General features: G+C 40.8%; 1 protein-coding gene across 2 annotated transcripts in view; it reads right to left on the bottom strand.

The window, feature by feature from the left end:
* Positions 1-22,524, bottom strand: part of LOC142216862 (voltage-gated delayed rectifier potassium channel KCNH8-like) — a 322,754-nt gene that overhangs the window by 42,095 nt on the left and 258,135 nt on the right. For both annotated transcript variants that reach the window (XM_075284942.1, XM_075284943.1), the window contains exons 5-7: positions 20,573-20,819; positions 13,426-13,583; positions 11,822-12,014 (exon numbers count right to left, since the gene is read on the bottom strand). In XM_075284942.1, coding sequence (XP_075141043.1) covers positions 11,822-12,014; positions 13,426-13,583; positions 20,573-20,819 — 598 coding nt within the window. The remainder of the gene's footprint in view (positions 1-11,821; positions 12,015-13,425; positions 13,584-20,572; positions 20,820-22,524) is intronic.

The raw sequence follows: 22,524 nt of genomic DNA, 5'->3' as shown, positions 1-22,524 counted from the left end.
CATAATGGGAAAACTGACAGTGCACTGAATTCAGTGCACTGTTGGCTTTCTAGCAGTATATAAAACCGCAATGACGGGGTTGCATTTTACCAAGGTATTTGAAGAATTAAGTGCCCACAATCAAATAGTATATGACAATCAGTGAGTATTGTTTTGTTATGGCCCTCACCCTGTTCCATATTTAAAGTCCTGACATCCGCTGTACATGTACCTTAGGATATGTAATGTTATACATAATTAATTATAGTGGGCCTGACTCCTGACACCCATGCCAATCAGCTGTTTACTGTGATCCTTCAAAAACTGTACCTAGAAGGGTTGGTATCAGTACTTGGAACCGCAAAAGTCAAGTAGAAATATAAACAGATGTATAACATATAGAAATATATAGAAGTGGATGAAATATTTCCAGATCTTTACTTTTTAGTCGCTTCTTGAAACTGCTGCTACACAAGGAATCCATTTGCTGTCTTTTCCCATCATGTTGAGAAGACAACAGATTTATGAGCCTGTCATTATTATATTAATACATATTCATTGCCAATCTGATCGACATAACAGAACATGCAGACAGTAATTTAATATTTGTTATAACTCAGCGGAATCTGTATCCGCCATCTAATTATTGGAGGAACAACGAAGCGACTGCAAAGTCAATTTATATTTAGCACAAATGTATAAAGGTAACATTTTGATTCATAGATTTTCTTGATTTCCTTTTAAGGAGGACATGATTTGCCTCTACCCCACATCTAGAAATAGGATTTAGTGCACTTTAGGATGAGTTCTGGGTTATTGCACTGAATGTCATTGCTTAGCTATCCATCAGAATTAAAGGTCAGTGGCAGCATTTATAATAATGATTGCTCTGCCCGCCCTTTGATGCTTTTCTTTGTAGTCTATTAGTAATAGCAATGATGCTTACTGACACATGGGACAGGATCGGTTAGTGAGAAACAACTAATAGATGGAATAAGAGAAATGGAGAGATAAATAAATATATCGATAAATGCTTATGAGATAGATAGCTAGATAGATAGATAGATAGATAGATAGATAGATAGATATAAGTCAAATAGGTAGACGTACGATAGATAGGGGAGATATTTGATACGGCATAGTATAGATGGGAAACAATGAGATAGACAGATAGATAGATGAAATCTATATTATAGAGAGAACTGTTTTGCAATCATCACAGAACAACTTCAGTAGAGACAATCTAGCACCCTGAATGTGAATTTCTTTTTTTTTTTTTTTATGTAGATTGTGAGCCCCACATAGAGCTCACAATGTACATTTTTCCCTATCAGTATGTTTTTGGAATATGGGATGGAAATCCATACAAACACGGGGAAAACATACAAACTTGCAGATGGTTTTTTGCCCTTGGCAGGGTTTGAACCTAGAACTCCAGTGCTGCAAGGCTGCAGTGCTAACCACTGAGCCACCGTGTGGCCCCTGAATTATTATTATTATTATTTTATTTTTTTTAATGCTCCTGTGTCTAGAAATCTCTGCACCATATTTTGTATGGTGCCCCCTGTTGTTCTTTTTTACCTATTATGTTGATGTTAGGATTGGTGGATGTTACGATGTGTAACAGAAACATGTATATTCAATGGGGTCTGCCAATGTCTGCGTGGTCTGGCTCTCCATTGTTTCAGGTTTATGTACATCAAAGTGGAAACCCCTTTAATTTTCCTTCACATCTTAGGTCCTATTCACGTTCAGGTTTCGATCTGCTTGAGGACCCCCCCCCCCCAAACAGAAACCTATATGCAATAAAAAGTGGTTACCTAAAGGAAACCCGCAGACCCCATAGTCTATAATGGGATCTGCGCGGTTTGTGCATAAAACATGCGGAGAGAAAAGTCCTGGAATGCAGATGTGAACCGGGGCCTTAGATCTCACCAGAGCCGTCCATCTCTTTGTACAGAGATCTGTGCTTCTAATCTCCTCTAAGGTATCCAGTGCAGTATCCACAATCATTATAACGCGACCCTGCAGTTTTCTTTTTTTTTTGTTACAATATTTACAGGATTAGTGAAATCTCTGAGCTACAATGCCATTCCTGTTATTATGTTGTTTTATTTGATAATATGGGTCATTTACATTCTAGGTTGTCGTCTACGCCATTAATGCCAAGACTTTATATTACCGAACCCATTAGTGATCTCTTCTGTGCCCCAATAATTTTAGGCAAATCGAAATACATTATATATCCGCCACATGCACAAGTCTCCTACGGAGATTTGCATAATTTTGTAAACCAATTTATTTCTTTAGATGATTAAGATAAAATAAAAATCTCTATCACCTTGTTCCCAGTATGTTTCTACATCCTATTAAAATGTACTTTTTCGCGCCTAGGGCCGACCAGTAAGATTGATTCCATGAGCCCTCCATATGGCTATATGTAACTATTAAATAGCAGATTATAATTAAAAACAATAATGTACAGCAGGGCAGATGGATTTTAGCCAAAGACATACATACATAGACACATAGAATAAAGAACGTGGGTACTTATGCTAGACCATGTAAGATGAGTAAAGGTAAGTATAGTAGCATAGAATAACACTTGTATAAATACAGCAAGGCTACAATAGTGCCAACCATAGAATACTGTTGGCAACAAACACCCCTCCAAAAAAGTGTCCCTATAGATGTATAGCTGTATACTTGTATACTGATATTTTGTAATTATAGCATAAATAGCTAAGGACATATAGGAGGAGATAAATACAATGTATAAAGTGTGAAGTAAACTACATAGATATTGCTCCCATCAATAAGGAATATAGATTACATATGTAATCACACTACAATGCAGCCAAAGCTGTGTGCATACAAAATACAAATAGCTACCATAAGGCAATCAGCCAAATACCTGAAGTCATGTCTCCAAATAAAGGTCAGCTAGCAGCCACGGTAAAATGCTAACAGATAGGTAGACGGACCACCCCTACGCGTTTTGCCACTACTGTGGCTTCCTCAGGAGGTGACAATACTGTAAGGCAGATAGCGTCTTTATATACCTGTGATGAGTGATATCGGCGCGCCGCAGCTGCGATGACGTCCCGAGGAGCCGGAAACGTCAGTGTGCATGCGCCGGCAGCGTCAATGACGTGCCGGTCACATGACACACACAACGGACCAGATCACATGATCGGGAGGTCAGAGCGCAGCTGGAGCGCGCACCTCATCGAAATAGGTAAGTATAGCAATATAGGAACAGAAGAATAGAAAAAAAGAAGAAAGCAAGGTGAACAAGATTTTATTAAGACTTAAATGGAGCCTCAGACAGACTTCATATATGGAATATAATTACTATAAGAATATTATATTTTGCTTCATAGGGAGCTAACTAAACTACTTTGGAAATGAAATATAATTCTGAGTGCATTAGTCAACAAAAATAATAATGTGATCAATAAATATATATTCAAACAATGACATCATATGGATACATAAGTATACATCAGAACAACACTCACATCCAAAAAAGGACATAAGAAAACTAATAGAATACTAATAGCACACCAATCAGCCACAATACATGTGTGCAAATATCATTATCATGAATTTAAGGCATCATCAAAAATATAATGAAACAATATTAAGAGGGATAACCCAATTAAAACAGTGAATAACCAAATAAACTAGCAGTGATAAACCAAAGTGAAACATCACTAAAAACAAAAAATATACATATAAATATATGTATATATATTTTTATATGTATATTTTTTGTTTTTAGTGATGTTTCACTTTGGTTTATCACTGCTAGTTTATTTGGTTATTCACTGTTTTAATTGGGTTATCCCTCTTAATATTGTTTCATTATATTTTTGATGATGCCTTAAATTCATGATAATGATATTTGCACACATGTATTGTGGCTGATTGGTGTGCTATTAGTATTCTATTAGTTTTCTTATGTCCTTTTTTGGATGTGAGTGTTGTTCTGATGTATACTTATGTATCCATATGATGTCATTGTTTGAATATATATTTATTGATCACATTATTATTTTTGTTGACTAATGCACTCAGAATTATATTTCATTTCCAAAGTAGTTTAGTTAGCTCCCTATGAAGCAAAATATAATATTCTTATAGTAATTATATTCCATATATGAAGTCTGTCTGAGGCTCCATTTAAGTCTTAATAAAATCTTGTTCACCTTGCTTTCTTCTTTTTTTCTATTCTTCTGTTCCTATATTGCTATACTTACCTATTTCGATGAGGTGCGCGCTCCAGCTGCGCTCTGACCTCCCGATCATGTGATCTGGTCCGTTGTGTGTGTCATGTGACCGGCACGTCATTGACGCTGCCGGCGCATGCACACTGACGTTTCCGGCTCCTCGGGACGTCATCGCAGCTGCGGCGCGCCGATATCACTCATCACAGGTATATAAAGACGCTATCTGCCTTACAGTATTGTCACCTCCTGAGGAAGCCACAGTAGTGGCAAAACGCGTAGGGGTGGTCCGTCTACCTATCTGTTAGCATTTTACCGTGGCTGCTAGCTGACCTTTATTTGGAGACATGACTTCAGGTATTTGGCTGATTGCCTTATGGTAGCTATTTGTATTTTGTATGCACACAGCTTTGGCTGCATTGTAGTGTGATTACATATGTAATCTATATTCCTTATTGATGGGAGCAATATCTATGTAGTTTACTTCACACTTTACACATTGTATTTATCTCCTCCTATATGTCCTTAGCTATTTATGCTATAATTACAAAATATCAGTATACAAGTATACAGCTATACATCTATAGGGACACTTTTTTGGAGGGGTGTTTGTTGCCAACAGTATTCTATGGTTGGCACTATTGTAGCCTTGCTGTATTTATACAAGTGTTATTCTATGCTACTATACTTACCTTTACTCATCTTACATGGTCTAGCATAAGTACCCACGTTCTTTATTCTATGTGTCTATGTGTGTATGTCTTTGGCTAAAATCCATCTGCCCTGCTGTACATTATTGTTTTTAATTATAATCTGCTATTTAATGTGTAATAAAATATTTGATATATTTTTTATACATATTGGTTTATTATTGTCTTCTTGCATTAGCTTGTGCTTTTTCCATGTAGTACTGTGAAGTCTTTTCGGGCTATATTTTTTTGCAAGAGTGTTATGTGAGGTTTCTATGTATATATGTAACTATTACCTGACACTCAGTGGCGTAACTAGGAATGGTGGGGCCCGGTGGCAAACTTTTGATATGGGGACCCCCCCCCCCCCCCCCGACCACTGCTGAAGACCCTGACCAACCTTATTACGCCCCATAGTGGCCCCTGCACACACTATTACGCCCCATAGTGGCCCCTGCACACACTATTACGCCCCATAGTGGCCCCTGCACACACTATTACGCCCCATAGTGGCCCCTGCACACACTATTACGCCCCATAGTGGCCCCTGCACACACTATTACGCTCCATAGTGGCCCCTGCACACACTATTACACCCCAGAGTGGCCCCTGTATATACTATTTTGCCCCATAGTGGCCCCTGCACTTAATATTACACCCCATAATGGCCCTTCTACACAGTATTTTGCCGCATTGTGAACAGCCATGAACAATTATACTCTGGGGTCTTTTCAGGCCCCAGAGTATAATAATCGGAGACTGGGGGGAATATACAAGCATAAAAAAAGCACTGTCACTTACCTATCTCTGGCTCCACTGCAGTCCTCGGTGTTGTCGGCCATTTTCAATGACATCCGGGACTTCATATGACATGGGACGCAGGTCTCGGTCATGTGACGTCATGTACGTCACATAACTAAGCCTGAAGCCTGCCCGGAGAGGTAAGTAACACTATTTTTTATGTTCCCGTACCTCTCCTGGGCCTCTGATCATTATACTCGGGGGTCTGAAAAGACCCCTGAGTATAATAATAGTGTTTGAGGGGCCACGGCGTCACTTAGCGATCCCGGCCCCTGCCAGGATCGGTAAGTAAATGGGGCTCGTTACCAGCTGGAGTAACTCCACCCAGTAACGGCTTATTAAGAAAAAAAAACGCAGCGGCTGTCGCGGGGCCCTGTGGCAGCCGCTACCCCGGTAGTCACACCCCTGCTGACACGGATTTACAGATTCCTAAAATGTCACCAACATCCATGTATTTTTCAGTAGTAGCTGCTGTCTACTCCTTGCATGTGATTGTTTCTGTCCAGTCAGTAATCTTCAATACATTTTAGACAGAAGCTCAGCAATATGGAATATGGCCAAGCTGGTGCAGGAACCTAGCACATTTCTGTCCTGACATGACAGACCCTTCTATGCAAAATTCATAGCATGCATAGTGTTAAAGGGGTATTCCCATCTACATAATTATTTTTTAATTTGTAGATGATTAAAAGTTAAATATTTTTGCAAATGTAAATAATTAAAAATTCTGCAGAGTGCAGAATTCTGCATTAGTCCATGGCAACCGATCAAGATAACAGACTGTCACCACTAAGAAAGTTAGAGAAAATCTTTAAAACGCTGCAGAATTTTTAATTACTTATATTTGCAAAAATGTTTAACTTTTAATTATCTACAAATATAGATATGATTATGTACATGGGAATACCCCTTTAAGCTGGGAGAGAACTATAAATGCTGGTCTTGTAGCATCTGAACTACAACATGACATATTCTATGGCAAACATGGGTATTGTTGGGACCACATGAGGGAGGATATAGGATATAATATAGGATACTATGCTGCATGTCATAGACTGGATCGAGCTGATCAGTAGGGGTGCCACAGTCTGGTTTGAACTGATCAGTAGGGGTGCTAGAAGTTAAACAGTCTCCCCCCAAATCTTCTATTAAAGAGGACCTTTCATCAGATTTTGTTTTATATACTGCTGGAAAGCTGACAGTGCGCTGAATTCAGCGCACTGTCGGCTTTCCCGATCTGTGCCCTTGGTAAAGCGCTATCTTTCCCGGTACCGAAGCGCTTTAAAGTCAGAAGGGCGTTTCTGACAGTTAGCCAGGGACGCCCTTCTACCCACCAGTGCCTATCGCGCTGTACTTTGCAGAGAGATGTCGATCTCTCTTCATGCCCCCTCCCCTCCTGATAATACACGAGCACTGTGAGCAGAGGGAGAGGGCGTTCCTCCCGGCTCCACAGAACAGCGCGATAGGCGCTGCTGGGCAGAAGGGCGTTGCTGGCTAACTGTCAGAAACGCCCTTCTAACTGTAAAGTGCTACGGTACCGGGACCGATCGCTCTTTACCTGGGGCACAGATCGGGAAAACCGATAGTGCGCTGAATTCGGCGCACTGTCGGCTTTCCAGCAGTATATAGAACTGCCTGTGTCCAATCTGATGTAAGGTCCTCTTTAATGTCCTTTCCCAACAGTAAATTCCCGTAAAAGCCCTTTAAATGAAGTGCGCGCTCTGCTCAGCTGTTTTAGAGAAATCTACAATTACCTGTAGAATTTGCATTACTATAATTACTCCAATCCTACCTGTTATCATCTAAAATCCTGCTGTAGAACACATTTCCCTGCTGAAAACCCATAACTGGTGCACACGTAAGCCGATCCAATAAATTATCTCATTATGTATGTGAAATATTTTGGGGTCAGAGTCCCGGACCGTAACCTATTTCTATCAATCGAAAAGCGTGAAGAGAGATCGACATCTCTCTGCAAAGTTGATCCTCTCGGGGGCCTGTAGGCAGGATATCACTGTCTAATTAAGTGCAGCGATTCTCAACATGTTGTTGGAGGGAAGCCCAGGAAGGTTGTAAAAAGTGTGTATCGTAGCAGATCAAGTGCATGAGAACACCAAGGGAGCGTACAATGAGTGTTATACGGGCTGTTCCAACAGATGCTCTACACTTGTTACTAATTTCATAAATCTGAGGATATTATAATCTGGGTCATTTGGAAATTAAGTAAATTGATGGGTAATAATTCTGAAACTTTCAAATTACAATAACCTAATAAGGAGGAAGAGACCTGTGGCACGGTTTGGCTAGGGCTCCAAACAGACCTGTTACAGAATATAGCAGTACAGCGAAGGATATTTGCAAGACTGGTTCGATGTTGCAGTGTAGCTTGCACTTCATGGGTATAACAATACACTTGGCAAATGGTTGGAATCTCAGAGGTCCAAAAACTTTTTGATGCCGTCCAACTATTAGTAAAGCCCTGACTACACTCCCTCTTTTGTTGTGGGTCACGCAGCTTTCTGTGCCTGTTTCACCCTTTTTTATGACATGATCGGCAAATAGGGTTGAGAAATTGGAATCGGAAAAGATCGGATCCTGATCGGCGATCAAGCAAATTTCACGATCGGGATCAGCTGGAAAATGATTGCAAATTGGATTTTGAAATCTCAAGATCGGCTAAACCCTAAGAGTGACTTTTCCCATAGAGAAGCATTGACTAGGGTTGAGTGATCGGAATCGGGAAAAATCGGATCCCGATCGGCGATTGAGCAAATTTCACGAAAGAAAAAGGGAAAGGACAGGGCCAAAGGGTGCTAGAGAAAATAGCCAGTGTCACGGAGGGTCACACGAAAAGGGAGGCAAACTCCTCAGACTCCTGAAACACAACCCACGGCCGCCAGAAGGCATCAATGTTGGACGGGTCACGAGAGTCCTCTGCGACCAAGCCCTCCATCCTCTTGATAAGGAAAAGCTCCTGAAGCCATTTTATTAGAGAAGGAGTCATGGAGCTACACCAATGTAGCGGGATGACCGTTCTGGCGGCCGGAAGAAAGTGGTGCAGGAGATCACCCTTTACCTTAGAGAGCCTACCCGGGATAAGGGAGAGCAGAGCCAACTGAGGTGAGGGGACCAGAGGACGACCACTAACCCTATTCATGGGTTTATTTTTAGATACACTGTAGGATGGGCTTGGTGGGCAAGGTCTTTCATCCGGATAGATACATCTGTGAATATACTATTTATATATTGTATAGCTATGTCATTGTGCTGAGCATTGATTGCACAATGAAAGCTCATGGAAGGACTGCGGATACGAGTAGTTGGACAGAAGTGAGATTATTTAGGCAGATTATTTTAGTAGGATACAGAAATAGCGAAAAGGAAATTCTGGGCCATAACTCATGATTTCCTATTGATATTAGTTGCATGATATTAATGAAAGAGAGTTCTCTATTGTATGAAAGCCACTGAAACATCAAAGGTTAAACACTGAAGACAGATCTTTGAACTTATAAAGAACAGGAGTGTCAGTAGTGGCAGCTTTAGTATAAAGGCAAGTATGACACTTTAACTACAGTATATAGCATCAAAGCAGGACCTAGACATACATAGAACCAGCTCTCCCGACATGTCGCTTTTAGTAAATACATTCCACATAAAATAACTTTTCTTAGAACTAAATTTGTTGTTCCTTTGTTATTGTCCATGGAAATAAACAAATATATTAACGACTGGACAATAATACAGTGTATGCCCAAGTATGCCTAGGTATATGTGAAAGCAATGCCAACTTTTGGCTATCTGTCCCTCCAAGTTCAAAAAGGATCGGACAATTTTTGGCCCACATTGACTTATCCATGGCCGGGTTCATAAATGTGGTCATGTTAGAAGTTCACGTCAACTTTTAAAATATATCATAGAGATGAGCAAATCTGTGACACGTGACTTGCCACCCTTTTGCCAGGTATAATACAATGGAGGCCAATGGATTTATCTTTCAGTTATGTGACATACATGGTTCCAGAATTGGAAATTTTCAATGTTCCCTTCATTTCCAGCAGAGATGAATTAGGTTCACACTAAACTTAGCATCGTCTTAAGTGAACATCATGTTCTAGAAAGTGGCAAGACTGTAAGGATTCTATACTAGTGATAATGGGAACCTACATGAAAACCTCATTATGATCAGGACCGTGCAACTAGCCTATACCGTACACTAAAAAGTACCAGTGCCAGTTCCACCGCTGCGAACATCACGGCCAGGCAGAACGTATAGCATCCAGCTGGTGACAATATGGAAATTGAAATGTCTGCATTCTGCTCCGATGTGCCCTCCCCGGGAACCTTCAAAGATAACAGGCTCTGCTTTTTCAGCTGTTTGAAGCTGATTTTGGCGTAATTGCAAAGACTGTGCAGCTGTGTGAGCGGCCGTGATAGCCGTTCTGCTATTAGGGAGCGGGATTATCTTTGCCATTAAAATATATCTCTGGCCTTTTTTCTTTCCCAGCCCTTTCTAATTTGTGACTTTGTTCTACTTTCATGTCATTGCAGAACTGGGCCATAAAACTCAAACTGTTATTGACTTCACACTGGGCAGCGCAATCTTGGAGGATATTTTATCCAGATGTCATGCATCAGTGCCACAGATAGGTTTAGGACTTTATATAGTAAGAAAAAAATGCATAAATATATTATCAGTCTAATATATCACATCATAAGAGACCATTAAAGTGAAATAATTGGCTGCCCTTAGAACAGTATGATCAAGTTATTCACCGAACTGCAGTCATCTGCTTATCGGTATTAACACGTACCCTCTGCATGAGACAAAACTAGTCGGCTAATGCCTGCCTGGGAACTAGACCGGCTTGGTCATGGTCAGGAGTTTATAACAAGATGTCTGGTTGTCATCCGGAAGGAGCAAAACTGTCTCATGAATGGCACCTATAGGTAGCTACCCTTCAAAGGGGTTGTCTGGGCACAATTTTTTTGTTTTAAATAATAATTAAAATTTTTTTTATATATATATATATATATATATATATATATATATATATATATATATATTACTCAGCTTTCCCAGGTACTTCAGTGCAGTCTGGTCCTGCTGATTCATTGTTGTCTTCCAACAGAAGTCTCCGACGCATGTGACCATTGAGACCCATCACCGGCCTCAGCCTCAGCCTATCTGTGACATCCTGGGGTCAACTTCCTGATGGCGCTGACTGTCCAATCACTGGCTTCAGCGGAAGGGATCCAGGATGACACAGCTGGCGAGGAGTTTCACTTCTAGAAGACAATGGAGAAGCAGGACCAAACCGCGCTGGGAGAATACCAGAGCACCAGGTGTTTTTTTTTCCCACCTTCCCTGACTTATTTTAAAAATCATTTTTTTGCCGGGACAACCTCTTTAAGTCAATGTCCAACCCAGAAAAGAATCTTAAGAACAACTGTGAATAAATGAGTACTTCAGGTGAATATCTATCTATCTATCTATCTATCTATCTATCTATCTATCTATCTATCTACATATATATATAAACCTTTGTAATATATGTTATAAAAGAAAATTGCTTCTGTCTCCTGTTATCAGATGCTTTCCTTCCTGCTAAACTGATCAATTCACTTAGACATTCCTCACAATGAAGAGTCAGTAGATAGGTCACGGCACAGTAGAAGTCTATGGAGAGGGAGACAGCAAGTGATGGAAAAACAGGAATAGACAGAATACATCAAGTTGTTATCAGATTTTATAGCAGAACTGAGTAGTAAAGATGTGAAAAAAATTCTAATTAGATAGAAATCTTATGTTTATCTGTTCTAGGATGTCTAGGTTTCTGTTTTTAACTCATGCCTCTTCCTCCTCACCTCTCCATAGACTTGTATGAACTTCAGTCTGCCTTTAGTGAAAGTGGGACTAAGCAGTGAATATGGAAGTTTAACAGACAGGAGAGAGGCTGATGATGGGAGATAGGAGTATTTTCCTTTGATAAGATATATTGCAAAGTATCTTATATTAATACCTAAACTATTAATTTACAAAAAAAATTAGCAATAACAATGACTCTTCCATTTCCTCATTACCTGTAGAATCCATTGCATGCGTTTATTGCTTCCACTTACCAATCTCATTAATTTCAATTTCCTTCTGCCCAATAAAGTACCAAACACAGGCCATCCAATGGGCAAGCAATGCAAACATGGACATAAGGAGGGTCAATACCACCGCACTGTACTGGGAGTAACGGTCCAACTTTTGTAGCAAGCGAAGAAGTCGGAGGAGACGCACTGTCTTCAGGAGATGAACTCCAAAATACTAAGAAGTAAAAACAAGAGAAACCTGGTGAAAACTATGGAAAAAAAAGAAAGTATATACTCGAGTATAAGCCGACCCGAATATAAGCCGAGGCCCCTAATTTTACCACAAAAAAGTGGGAAAACGTATTGACTCGAGTATAAGCCTAAGGGGGAAAAATGCAGCAGCTACTGGAAAATTTCAAAAATTAAAATGGGTCGGAGTTTTTGGGTGCAGTAGATGCTGGGGAAGGGGAGGGGGTGTTTTGGTTGTCTGTCTGCCCCTTCTCTGAGCTTGAGGGCTGAGAATTTTTTTCCCCCACTTGGAATTCAGTCTGGCTGTATATAGGGTATCTGCAGTGCTCGTATTAACCCCTTCCTGACAGAACAGGAGCACTGCAGATCCCCTATATTCAGTAGACCGGGCACTTTCAGACACAGGAATACCTAATGTGTATGTGTGTCACAGCCATTTTCTACTTTTATATGTATTCTAGGGAAGGAGAGATTTAGAACTTTTATTTACTTTATTTTTTTATTACCGTATATACTCGAGTATAAGCCGACCCGAATATAAGCCGAGGCCCCTAATTTTACCACAAAAAACTGGGAAAACGTATTGACTCGAGTATAAGCCGGGGGGGGGGGGGGGTTAATGCAGCAGCTACTGGAAAATTTCAAAAATTAAAATGGTCGGAGTTTTTGGGTGCAGTAGTTGCTGGGAAAGGGGAGGGGGTGTTTTGGTTGTCTGTCTGTCCCTTCCCTGAGCTTGAGGACTGGTTTTTCTTCCCCCCACTTGGAATTCAGCCTGGCTGTATATAGAGTATCTGCAGTGCTCCTATTAACCCCTTCCCAATGGAACAGGAGCACTGCAGATCCCCTATATTCAGTAGACCGGGCACTTTCAGACACAGGGATACCTAATGTGTATGTGTTTCACAGTAATTTTCTACGGTTGTATGTATTCTAGGGAAAGCAGTGATTTTTTTTTTGCACTATTTTATGGGAGATTCTATACATTAATATTGTGGCTGGTCATAGACCCCCCTCCTAAAAAAAAAAAAAAATTCTGACTCGAGTATAAGCCTGTACACAGTACAAAAACTGTGCTGAAAAATTCGGCTTATATACTCGAGTATATACGGTATATAAAACAGCTATTTACAACCTATAGCAATTATTTGGGACTACTTTACCGACCTTCACGAAAGAATCTACTGCACAAATGCTGATATGTGAAAATTAGTTATAATCCTGAAAACTAGTTATAATCCTGGACAATCATTTATAGGTTTATTTCAAGGGTTTTATGTCATTGGATTGTGGTTCAATATGTCTTTAGCTTCCTCCTGCCAATAATCCAGACAATATGCGATATGCTTTGAATGTCAAGTAGTTCATAAAAATTGGCCGAGATTGATTTGTCTACTTACCACATTAACACTAAATGCATAGAGCAGGTCAAAGGGAAGGGCAGCAATGAGGTCCACAAAGAACCATGTGGTTGCATAGTGCACACAAATAGAGCGAGGGTCATATACAACCTGACCGGACTTGCTGACATATGTTGTTCGGAAATTTAAAAGAATGTCTGTAAATTAAAAAAGAAAAATGTCATTGTTACAGGTAAATTCATTCAAATTCACAGAACTTTCCATAGACTGTGTTATCTATATTCACATATACCAATTATCACACCTATGGCCCCATCACATCGGCCTGTGTCCTTCTCCTCCCCAATCGTAACAGGGATCTATGCAGCCCAGTTCAAAGCGTTAAGGGTAGGTTCACACACATCAGATTTCGTCTCAAACACACGGATTGTTTCAGCTCATGGGACACTTGTAGACCAGGACAAGACTTGAGCTGGCCATAAACATTACATTTTCTGATTTTAGCCAATGTGGATGACAGTTAACCATAAAAATACCATGTTTGTTCACAATGGGCGATGAGACGATCACCCTTGCTGGATAAATTTTGGTTGGTGGTTGGTCAAGAATATCAGTGATTGGTTACTCTTGGTCTATCCTTGGTCATCTCAGTCATCGTTCATTTTTTTTTTTCCGATAACAAACCCCCACGATCACACAGATTAATAGTTAAGGTTTGGTCTTGGGGTCGTTCGTTCAGACAACCCGGTCACTGATACGGCTTTAGCCTCCTACATTCATTTCCCATTGTTGTCAGGATCTGATCTCATTGGTGTTAAACTGGTCGTACATTTTTGATAACTGTCAGGTGAAGTCTTGTTCGACTAACAGCTATTTTTAGGACTTCTCTATACATATACATGCAGGACTAGGCCAATATGGAGAATGAAAGAAGCCATTGGTAGATATTAGGGTTGAGTGAGCGTGTTCGGAAAAGATCGGATTCCGATCGGCAATTGAGAAAATTTCATGATCGCGATTGGAATTCCGAACACGATCTTTTTAGGTGGGATCGAGATCGGTACTATTTCCCACAATGCTTTGCTTAGCCTTCACACTGAGTATACGCTCCGCTCATTCTGAGTGGAGTGTATACTCAGTGTGAAGGCTCCGCTGCGGTTCCATAGGAATGAATGGAAGCAGCCGGCACACAGCCTTAACCCCCTGCGCGCCGGCTGCCTCCATTCATTCTAATGGGAGACTAAACTAACATCTCTAGTAGCTACTTACCTCCAGAGATGGCTGCTCCGATGCCCGGTGTTCTCCTTCTTTGCCTCGCTGCCGCTCCACGCTGCTCTTCTCGCCTCGCTGCCGCCGCCTCCCAGGCTAGTGTTTAAAGAGCTAGGAAGGCGGGGCTTGTGGCTTAGGAGAGTGCGGGTGGGTACAGGGCGTGGAGACGTGACGTCTCCCCTCCCAGTACCTGTCCACACTCTCCTAACCCGCCCACACTCTCCTAATCTGGGAGGCAGGGGGCAGCGAGGCGAGTAGAGCAGCGTGGAGCAGCAGCGAGGCGAAGAACACCGGGCACCGGAGCAGCCATCTCTGCAGGTAAGTGGACACCAGGGGAGACTAAGTAGCCAGAGGATTAAAAAAAAATCCTCTGGCTACTTAGTGATTCACTACACAGTGTGGATTCTAACAATTCAAGCGTTCAATTGTTAGATTCCATGCTGTATAGTGAATAGGATTGCTTTTAAAATCCAATCTCTGATTAATAAAAAATATCCCATTGACTTGCATTGGGATCGGAATTGGGATCGAGATCGGGTTCGAAAGAAAAATGATTGGAAATCAGATTTTAAAATCGATCCTGAAAAATCAAGATCAGCTCAACCCTAGTAGATATCTGAGAACAATGGATTAGGCATGTTGATATTCAACATGTCCTATTTTATTTTTCTCTAACATCATCATAAAGTGAGGACTACCCTATATACGTGGTCCCTATGAAATTGGGTTGCCTCAGTTTGTCCTTATGTGTATGGGCACCTTTAATTTAACCAGTTTCCACCCATTTCATAACTAAAACATCCTATGGTCAGCAGAACCTGTATTTGAATACAACTAGGTAGGAGCAGAACTTTTAGCTTTGTGACCCAATATCAGGATCTAATAAGCCATAGCTGTCCTCTCAGGCATCGGAGTATAGGTAACAATACAACCAATACATCTCTGTGGATAGTGTCCAGACAACAAATATGTATTTTTCAAGAAATAAAAAAAAATCAGATACGATAGAGCTAACAGAACATGTCAGCATATCCATCATTATGTCCCATCACGATACACTTGAAGACATTTTTATCCATGTGCCATTCTATATGTGACAATTTTTGTTAACCCAAAGTCAGTTTCTTCCTCCCACTGGTTTCTAAAAATGCAATTCGCCCTAGTAAATAATTAACAAGATGTCTGAAAATGAAGCGCAGGCTCTACCATTAGCTCGCCTGCGAATAATAACAAGAAAATCTTCAATACATTTCCCTCCCCAGGACATTGGTTCCACGGCTCGCTTAAATATTTAGATACAGCATCTTTTGTGAATGAATGTCTCCCCGCTCCTCACCCAGCTCTTAAACTGACAAGCTAAAAGGACAGCACAACGGGGTTCCAAAAGGCCCATGGAACAGATATTTAATACATGAGAATGCTGTTTGTTTTTACAAAATAGACTAAAATGAGCAAGCCAGCATTTCTATCTGTCATTAGGAGAGATGCCCGGGAATTGATCAACATCCAAGCAAGCTGTTGGATGTGATATATTAGGACAGTTGTTGGACGAATATGCAAAACCTGTACATGTATTTTCAAGGACTGCCAAATGCATGGTTCCCAGTATCAGCCCAAGGATGCTTTACATTCTGCACGATCCATCTACGTAGTTGAATGAAAGACAACATATCACTGAGGCCTTATTCACAAATCAGTGGCTACAAAAACAGACTACTTGGCATCCAAGTTTTGTATCTGCCGAGGTCTAAGTTTAGGATGTGTGTTGTTTTTTGCTTACGGTTGGCATGTTTTGCATGGTTGTGAAAAACAGCAGCCATTTTTTGGTAAGGTACACAAAATATATCTAATAGAAGAGTACATAGAATATATATATATATATATATATATATATATATATATATATATGGTATATATTGTGATAAAGCTAACACATATATGGTGGAGAATTATACTATTGAGGGGAGATTCGCACTACGTTCTTTAAACCTTAACAAATTTTGCCGGACAATTCCTGTGTTTCAATGTTATGGTTTTGAAGGGTAGTATCTGCTTAATCTGCAACTTCCAGATGCAATGGGGGCAGGTTAAGGGTATGTTCATATGACCTATCATGACCAACATGACCTGTCTTGCCGAGGATTCCACAGCTGAGCCAGCGGCAGTGCCCGCGCCGTTTAGACACGCTTCTGTTTTGGCCCATTCATTCAGGCCTAATCAGGAGCGGGATGCCGCAACAGAATGCCGATGCGCTGCATTGGGATCCCGTCGCAGCTAGCCGTGCCAAAAAACCACCAAATGTGCTGCCCGCAAAGGCCTTACTTTGCACTTTGAATTTTTAGGAAAGCTAAGGGGATCTAATCTGTCTCTGTATGCCTCTGATTTAATACAGAGACATATGGAGGTTTCTCTATTAAATTCTATTAATTTTACAAAACAAAAGTTTCGCTATGGCTGCCGTAATACGTTAGTATTCTCCTCTACTGGCATTGCATCATGGGGAGAATATTTTCACAATAGACAGTCATAGCTCGTCCATCTGGTGCCACGCGGAGTATTTTCGGCTCCACAGTATTGAGCTGCGGAGAAGAGCTTTCCCACAGGTCCTGTGTATAAGTATCAGCATGGCATCTAAAAACTGATAGATTCTAAAAGTTGCTATTTTAAATGTTTTTTGAAAAATTAGGAATCTACATGTGAGTGTCCATAGAGTCAACCAATGTTAGGAAAAATATATTTTAATTCTTTGTATTAATATCTCAAGAGTAGCCTCATAGTTATGTGGTTCAGACAAATACGTTTGCTGATCTTGACTCATAGTTTATTTCTCAATTTGTGAATGTTATCTGTGAATTGCAGCAGCAGTCAATGGATTCTCTCGTCTCTTGTAGGTAGCGATGAAACATACAAAGAATGAATACTTCAGTACTGACAGTCGCTATACAAAGGGAAGGATGACAATGCACCAGGGTAAGAGAGAGGAATATTAATAGGTTTTTCAGTTTTACGTTAATAAAGCAAGTTCATGGTATAATAGATATTTCCATTCATGGGAAACAGGTATTGAATTTTGATCTGATACAATAAACAGGTTTTACTTAGAAAACATGGGATGAAGGGAAGTGCTGCTGCTTTATAATTTGCTTTGCCTTTCGTTGCCTTATTTTCATGATCTTTGCATTTATTGAGAGGAAATCTATCTATCTATCTATCTATCTATCTATCTATCTATCTATCTATCTATCTATCTATATTCATCAGCTGAAATTCCGGTATCGTTCTAGATCTGCGGACATGACAGAGGGTGTGTAACAATGTATCAGTATAGTTCTTGAAAAATCTATATTAGGAAATGACTTAAATTTTTCAACAGGTGTCAGATGACGTCTGCTACCCTATCTGAGAGCAGATGTAATATAATATAATATAATTATATATATATATACATATATATATATATATATATATATATATATATATATATATATATATATTATAATGTGATTGATGTGATGTAATGTAATGTAATATAATATAATATACGGATGCTTAGATCTGTGATATATAGGTTTATAGGAGTTGGAGAAGCATTTCTTAATAACAAGCAGAGTAAATGACAGGACTCCTGGAGAATCAGTGAGAGTCCTGCTGTCAGCTCTTCCTATATCCATCAAGCAATGTATGTGGGTGGAATAATCTGGTCTGTCGGTATCTCTGCTAGGAGTCCTGTCAAGATTTACTCCAATTTTTACTTAAAACGCCTGTTCTAAATCATATAATCCTATATGTTGCAGAGCTCAACTCTTCCCACATGTCAAAAGTTTGCCTCATACTATCTGACACTGATGCCTTGCCGCAGTGTGACATCTTATTACAGAATGCAACAAGAGCCATTAAAACAGTAGAGTCCAAAAGTCAGTTCTAGTTTGTTACATCAGGGTGCTAATATGTTCATATAGGACATATCTAATATTCCCCTGTTAAGCAACAATGAGGACATTTGCTAGATTTAGAAAATAAAATATATCTTTGTAATACATTAAGACACATTAGCCGCCTCCATTCCTCTTTCCAAAATTTGTTGATGCAGATCAAGTGTAATGTAATGCAAACCTAAACTTCAACAAACTATACCTGCAGACTATACAATAGATTTTGGCTCCTTTCCATTAAATATTATGCTGAAATCTATTTTCTATTCTTTTCTATTTCTCTGTTGCCCTTAGATCCCCTCACTGGAGTACAGGTCCATGGGGTGAGAAGCTGAGGCTGGTGGGGGGTGGTCATTTCAAACAGTTATATGCCAGGTATTATAAACCCAGAACTACCTGTATTATGTCCAGAGATATCAACAGTACAAATTAGTCGGGATATTGGAGCTGTACGACTTCCATATCCTGACAGTGTTTTCAACTGTTAATGTATCCAAAATACTACAGGTAAAACTGAGATCTTGGTGGCATATTAAGGCCTTCTTCATATGACCCCCAAACAACTGTTCTAGGTTGTTTAATGTCGAGACATAACTGTTTAAAGTAGCGCCCACCATCTGTATTATACAGGAACCTGCTCAGTGGCATAACTACCGGGGTAGCAGGGGTAGCGGCTGCCACAGGGCCTGGGACATTAGGGGCCCGGTGACAGCTGCTACCGCTGTGTTTTTTTCTCTTAATAGGCCATTACCGGTTGGAGTTACTCCAGCCAGTAAGGGGCCCTATTTACTTACTGATCCTGGCAGGGGCCGGGATCGATAAGTGACACCACGGACCCCACAAACATTATTATTATACTCGGGGGGTTTCAGACCCCCTGAGTATAATGATTGGAGGCCCGGGAGAGGTAAGGGAGCATATAAAGCTGTGTTACTTACCTTTCCACAGTCCTGGCAGGCTTCGGGCCTAATTGTGTAACGTCCCTGATGTCAATGACTGGGGCCTATCCCCCCCATGGGTCTTCGATTATTATACTCTGGGGTCTGAAAATACCCCAGAGTATAGTAATTGTTCATGGGTGTTCACAGTGGGCATAATACTGTGTGTAGGGGCCACTATGGGGCATAATACTGTGTGCAGGGGCTACTATGGGGGATAATACTGTGTACAGGGGCCACTATAGGGCATAATACTGTGTGCAGGGGCCACTATGGGGCATAATACTGTGTGCAGGAGCTACTATGGGGCATAATACTGTGTGCAGGGGCCACTATAGGGCATAATACTGTGTGCAGGGGCCACTATGGGGCATAATACTGTGTGCAGGAGCTACTATGGGGCATAATACTGTGTGCAGGGGCCACTATGGGGCATAATACTGTGTGCAGGGGCCACTATGGGGCATAATACTGTGTGCAGGAGCTACTATGGGGCATAATACTGTGTGCAGGGGCCACTATAGGGCATAATACTGTGTGCAGGGGCCACTATGGGGCATAATACTATGTGCAGGGGCCACTATAGGGCATAATACTGTGTGCAGGGGCCACTATGGGGCATAGAGTGCACAGGAATGTGGGGGGGGGGTCGGTCCATCGGAGTCTTTGGCATCAGTCAGGGTGGGCATGTCAAAAGTTCACCATGGGGCCCCGCCATTCCTAGTTACGCCACTGAACCTGATCACCCATATTCCAGTGAAAGGCAGTGTGAGGATATTTACTGGCAATAGAGAAGCATGGAAAAGAATAAGGAAGGGACAGAAAATAGATATCAGAGCAAGATTACCCAGAAATGAGACAAAATATGTTAATAAAAATATATTACAATATGCATTAGTATCACAGATGTCCAAAAATCAAAACTTGCTCAGAAGTTTAAGTATGCTTTAAGTGCTAAAATTAGGAAAAAATGGTCAAAATCAGTCTCATAATTTATAAGAAGTTAGTGCTAGGGCACAATACAAATGACAATCCACTTTGTCTTACCAAGCATGAAAAGGATCTCAACAAAGATGTCGCTAACACTCGGAGGGCTACGTGACGAAATGCTGTCATCTCGAGTGATGGCAAAGCAGACATTGTAAGGAACCGTAACAGCAACATAGAAGGTGGCCAAAAGGATGAGCCAGTCCCAGCCTGCCTTAAAAGTGCCATAGTGCAGTAGAATGAAGCGTGACTTCTGAATTGCAGCAACCTTGTATTCCGGAATTGTGGGCTTGTCGCCAAACACGTTCTACGGATGAGAAATTAGAACAAGTCATATTCCAGAAACACCTTAAACATGAAAAAAAAAGATGTTCAGATGACTGGGCAGAAAATGGATCGCCATATTTCTCAAAATCCATTTTCTCAAACACAGCAAAACCACCATTAGACATGAACTATGAGATACAAATGGGAATAAGTCTGTCATACCCAACCTTGAAAAAGAGTCTTGACCATCGCTGTCCAACTACTAAATTTAACAGTGCTCATTTCGTAGGCTTATAGCCATATCCTTGTAGCAGGTTATGGAGTCTGGATATGCTTGATGTTCAGCTCATAACATTCAATAGGACATATAAGTTAGATATTTTTTGTTGCCTTCAACAATAATAATATTAATCAAATGCATTGGATAGTCAGACAGAAGAAGACAGTTAAAGGTTCACTCCGAGGAGGCAAATTGTCAGGTTCATAGTCTATTACATAATCAGAAACAGACAGACAGATAGGTAGAAATTCTCTACAATGAAATTGTAAATTTCTTCGTCTACATAATTACAGTAATGTTTCACCTCATCTATATAATACTAGAGACAACTTCTTTGATAATAGTGTTGAATCATAAATCTCCTTAGACTGGAAGAAGACAATCGTCTTGGCAATAATGTAATCTATGTCTTCTAAAGCTTAAGGTAGTAAATGTAGTTACAGAAATGTATCCCAAGTTATCAGAGGCTCAGGGAAAGGAGCTAGCAGAATCATTCGACTCTTGAAACACCACCTATGGCCGCCAGAGAGCATCAAACCTGGAGGAGTCCGCAGAATCCGCTGCTACTAGCACCTTCAAATGCCGTATGTGGAGGAATTCCTGGAGCCACTCCTGCAAAGAGGGGGTGGCAGCACTGAGCCAGTGCCTAGGGATGACTGCCCTGGTAGCCACGAGAACATGTCACAGGAGGTCATACTTAATCGTTTTGTATTTCCCCAATATAAGGGAAAGGGGGACCAACTTGGAGCACTGACCTTAAAGTAGAGAGGTCAAAAACAGACTTCCAAAATGTTCAGATCCCCATGCACTCCCGCCAGATATGGAGGAGAGAGCCCCTTTCTGAACCACAGCGCCAACACTGATCAGACACACAAGGGTACATCTTATGTAGGAGATCTAGACAGCAATACCACCGGGTCAAGATGTCTTCTAAAGCTTAAATTGGGAGTTCAGCACAGTGATACCTGCCTTTCTACTTTTGTTCCTTTCAGCACTTCCCTAACATTCTCTGTAAACCGGTAAGTTTTGTTACCCCATGTTTGGCCTCTACAGTATGATTGTTTTCTGAGAAGTTCTCTCCCAGACCATTTAATGTCTATGGTGGTCCCAGCTTTTCTTCGCTAGAGATTGGGGGGGGGGGGGGGGGAGGGACTGGGCTGTTACCTTTCAATTGTGTTTATGCTAGATGTCCCTTCACCGATGGTGCCTGGCAGTGGCTAACTCCCCACTCCATACGTGCACGTTCAGGCTTAGTCTACATGTATATGGGATATGTCAGGAGAAGGAATTTTTTTCCCCTGAAATAGGGCAATTGGCATGAGCCTCATGGGGTTTTTTTGCCTTCCCCTGGATCAACACTGTAGGGATTGTAGGGTTATAGGTTGGACTTGATAGACTGATGTCTTTATCCAACCTCATCAACTATGTAACTATGTATGTAACTGTTAAACAAGTGCATGGTTGT

Source organism: Leptodactylus fuscus, chromosome 8, assembly GCF_031893055.1.
Source record: "Leptodactylus fuscus isolate aLepFus1 chromosome 8, aLepFus1.hap2, whole genome shotgun sequence".
Classification (NCBI taxonomy): domain Eukaryota; kingdom Metazoa; phylum Chordata; class Amphibia; order Anura; family Leptodactylidae; genus Leptodactylus; species Leptodactylus fuscus.
The sequence above is the reverse complement of the archived record's forward strand: the minus strand, read 5'-3'. Positions and strand labels throughout refer to the sequence as shown.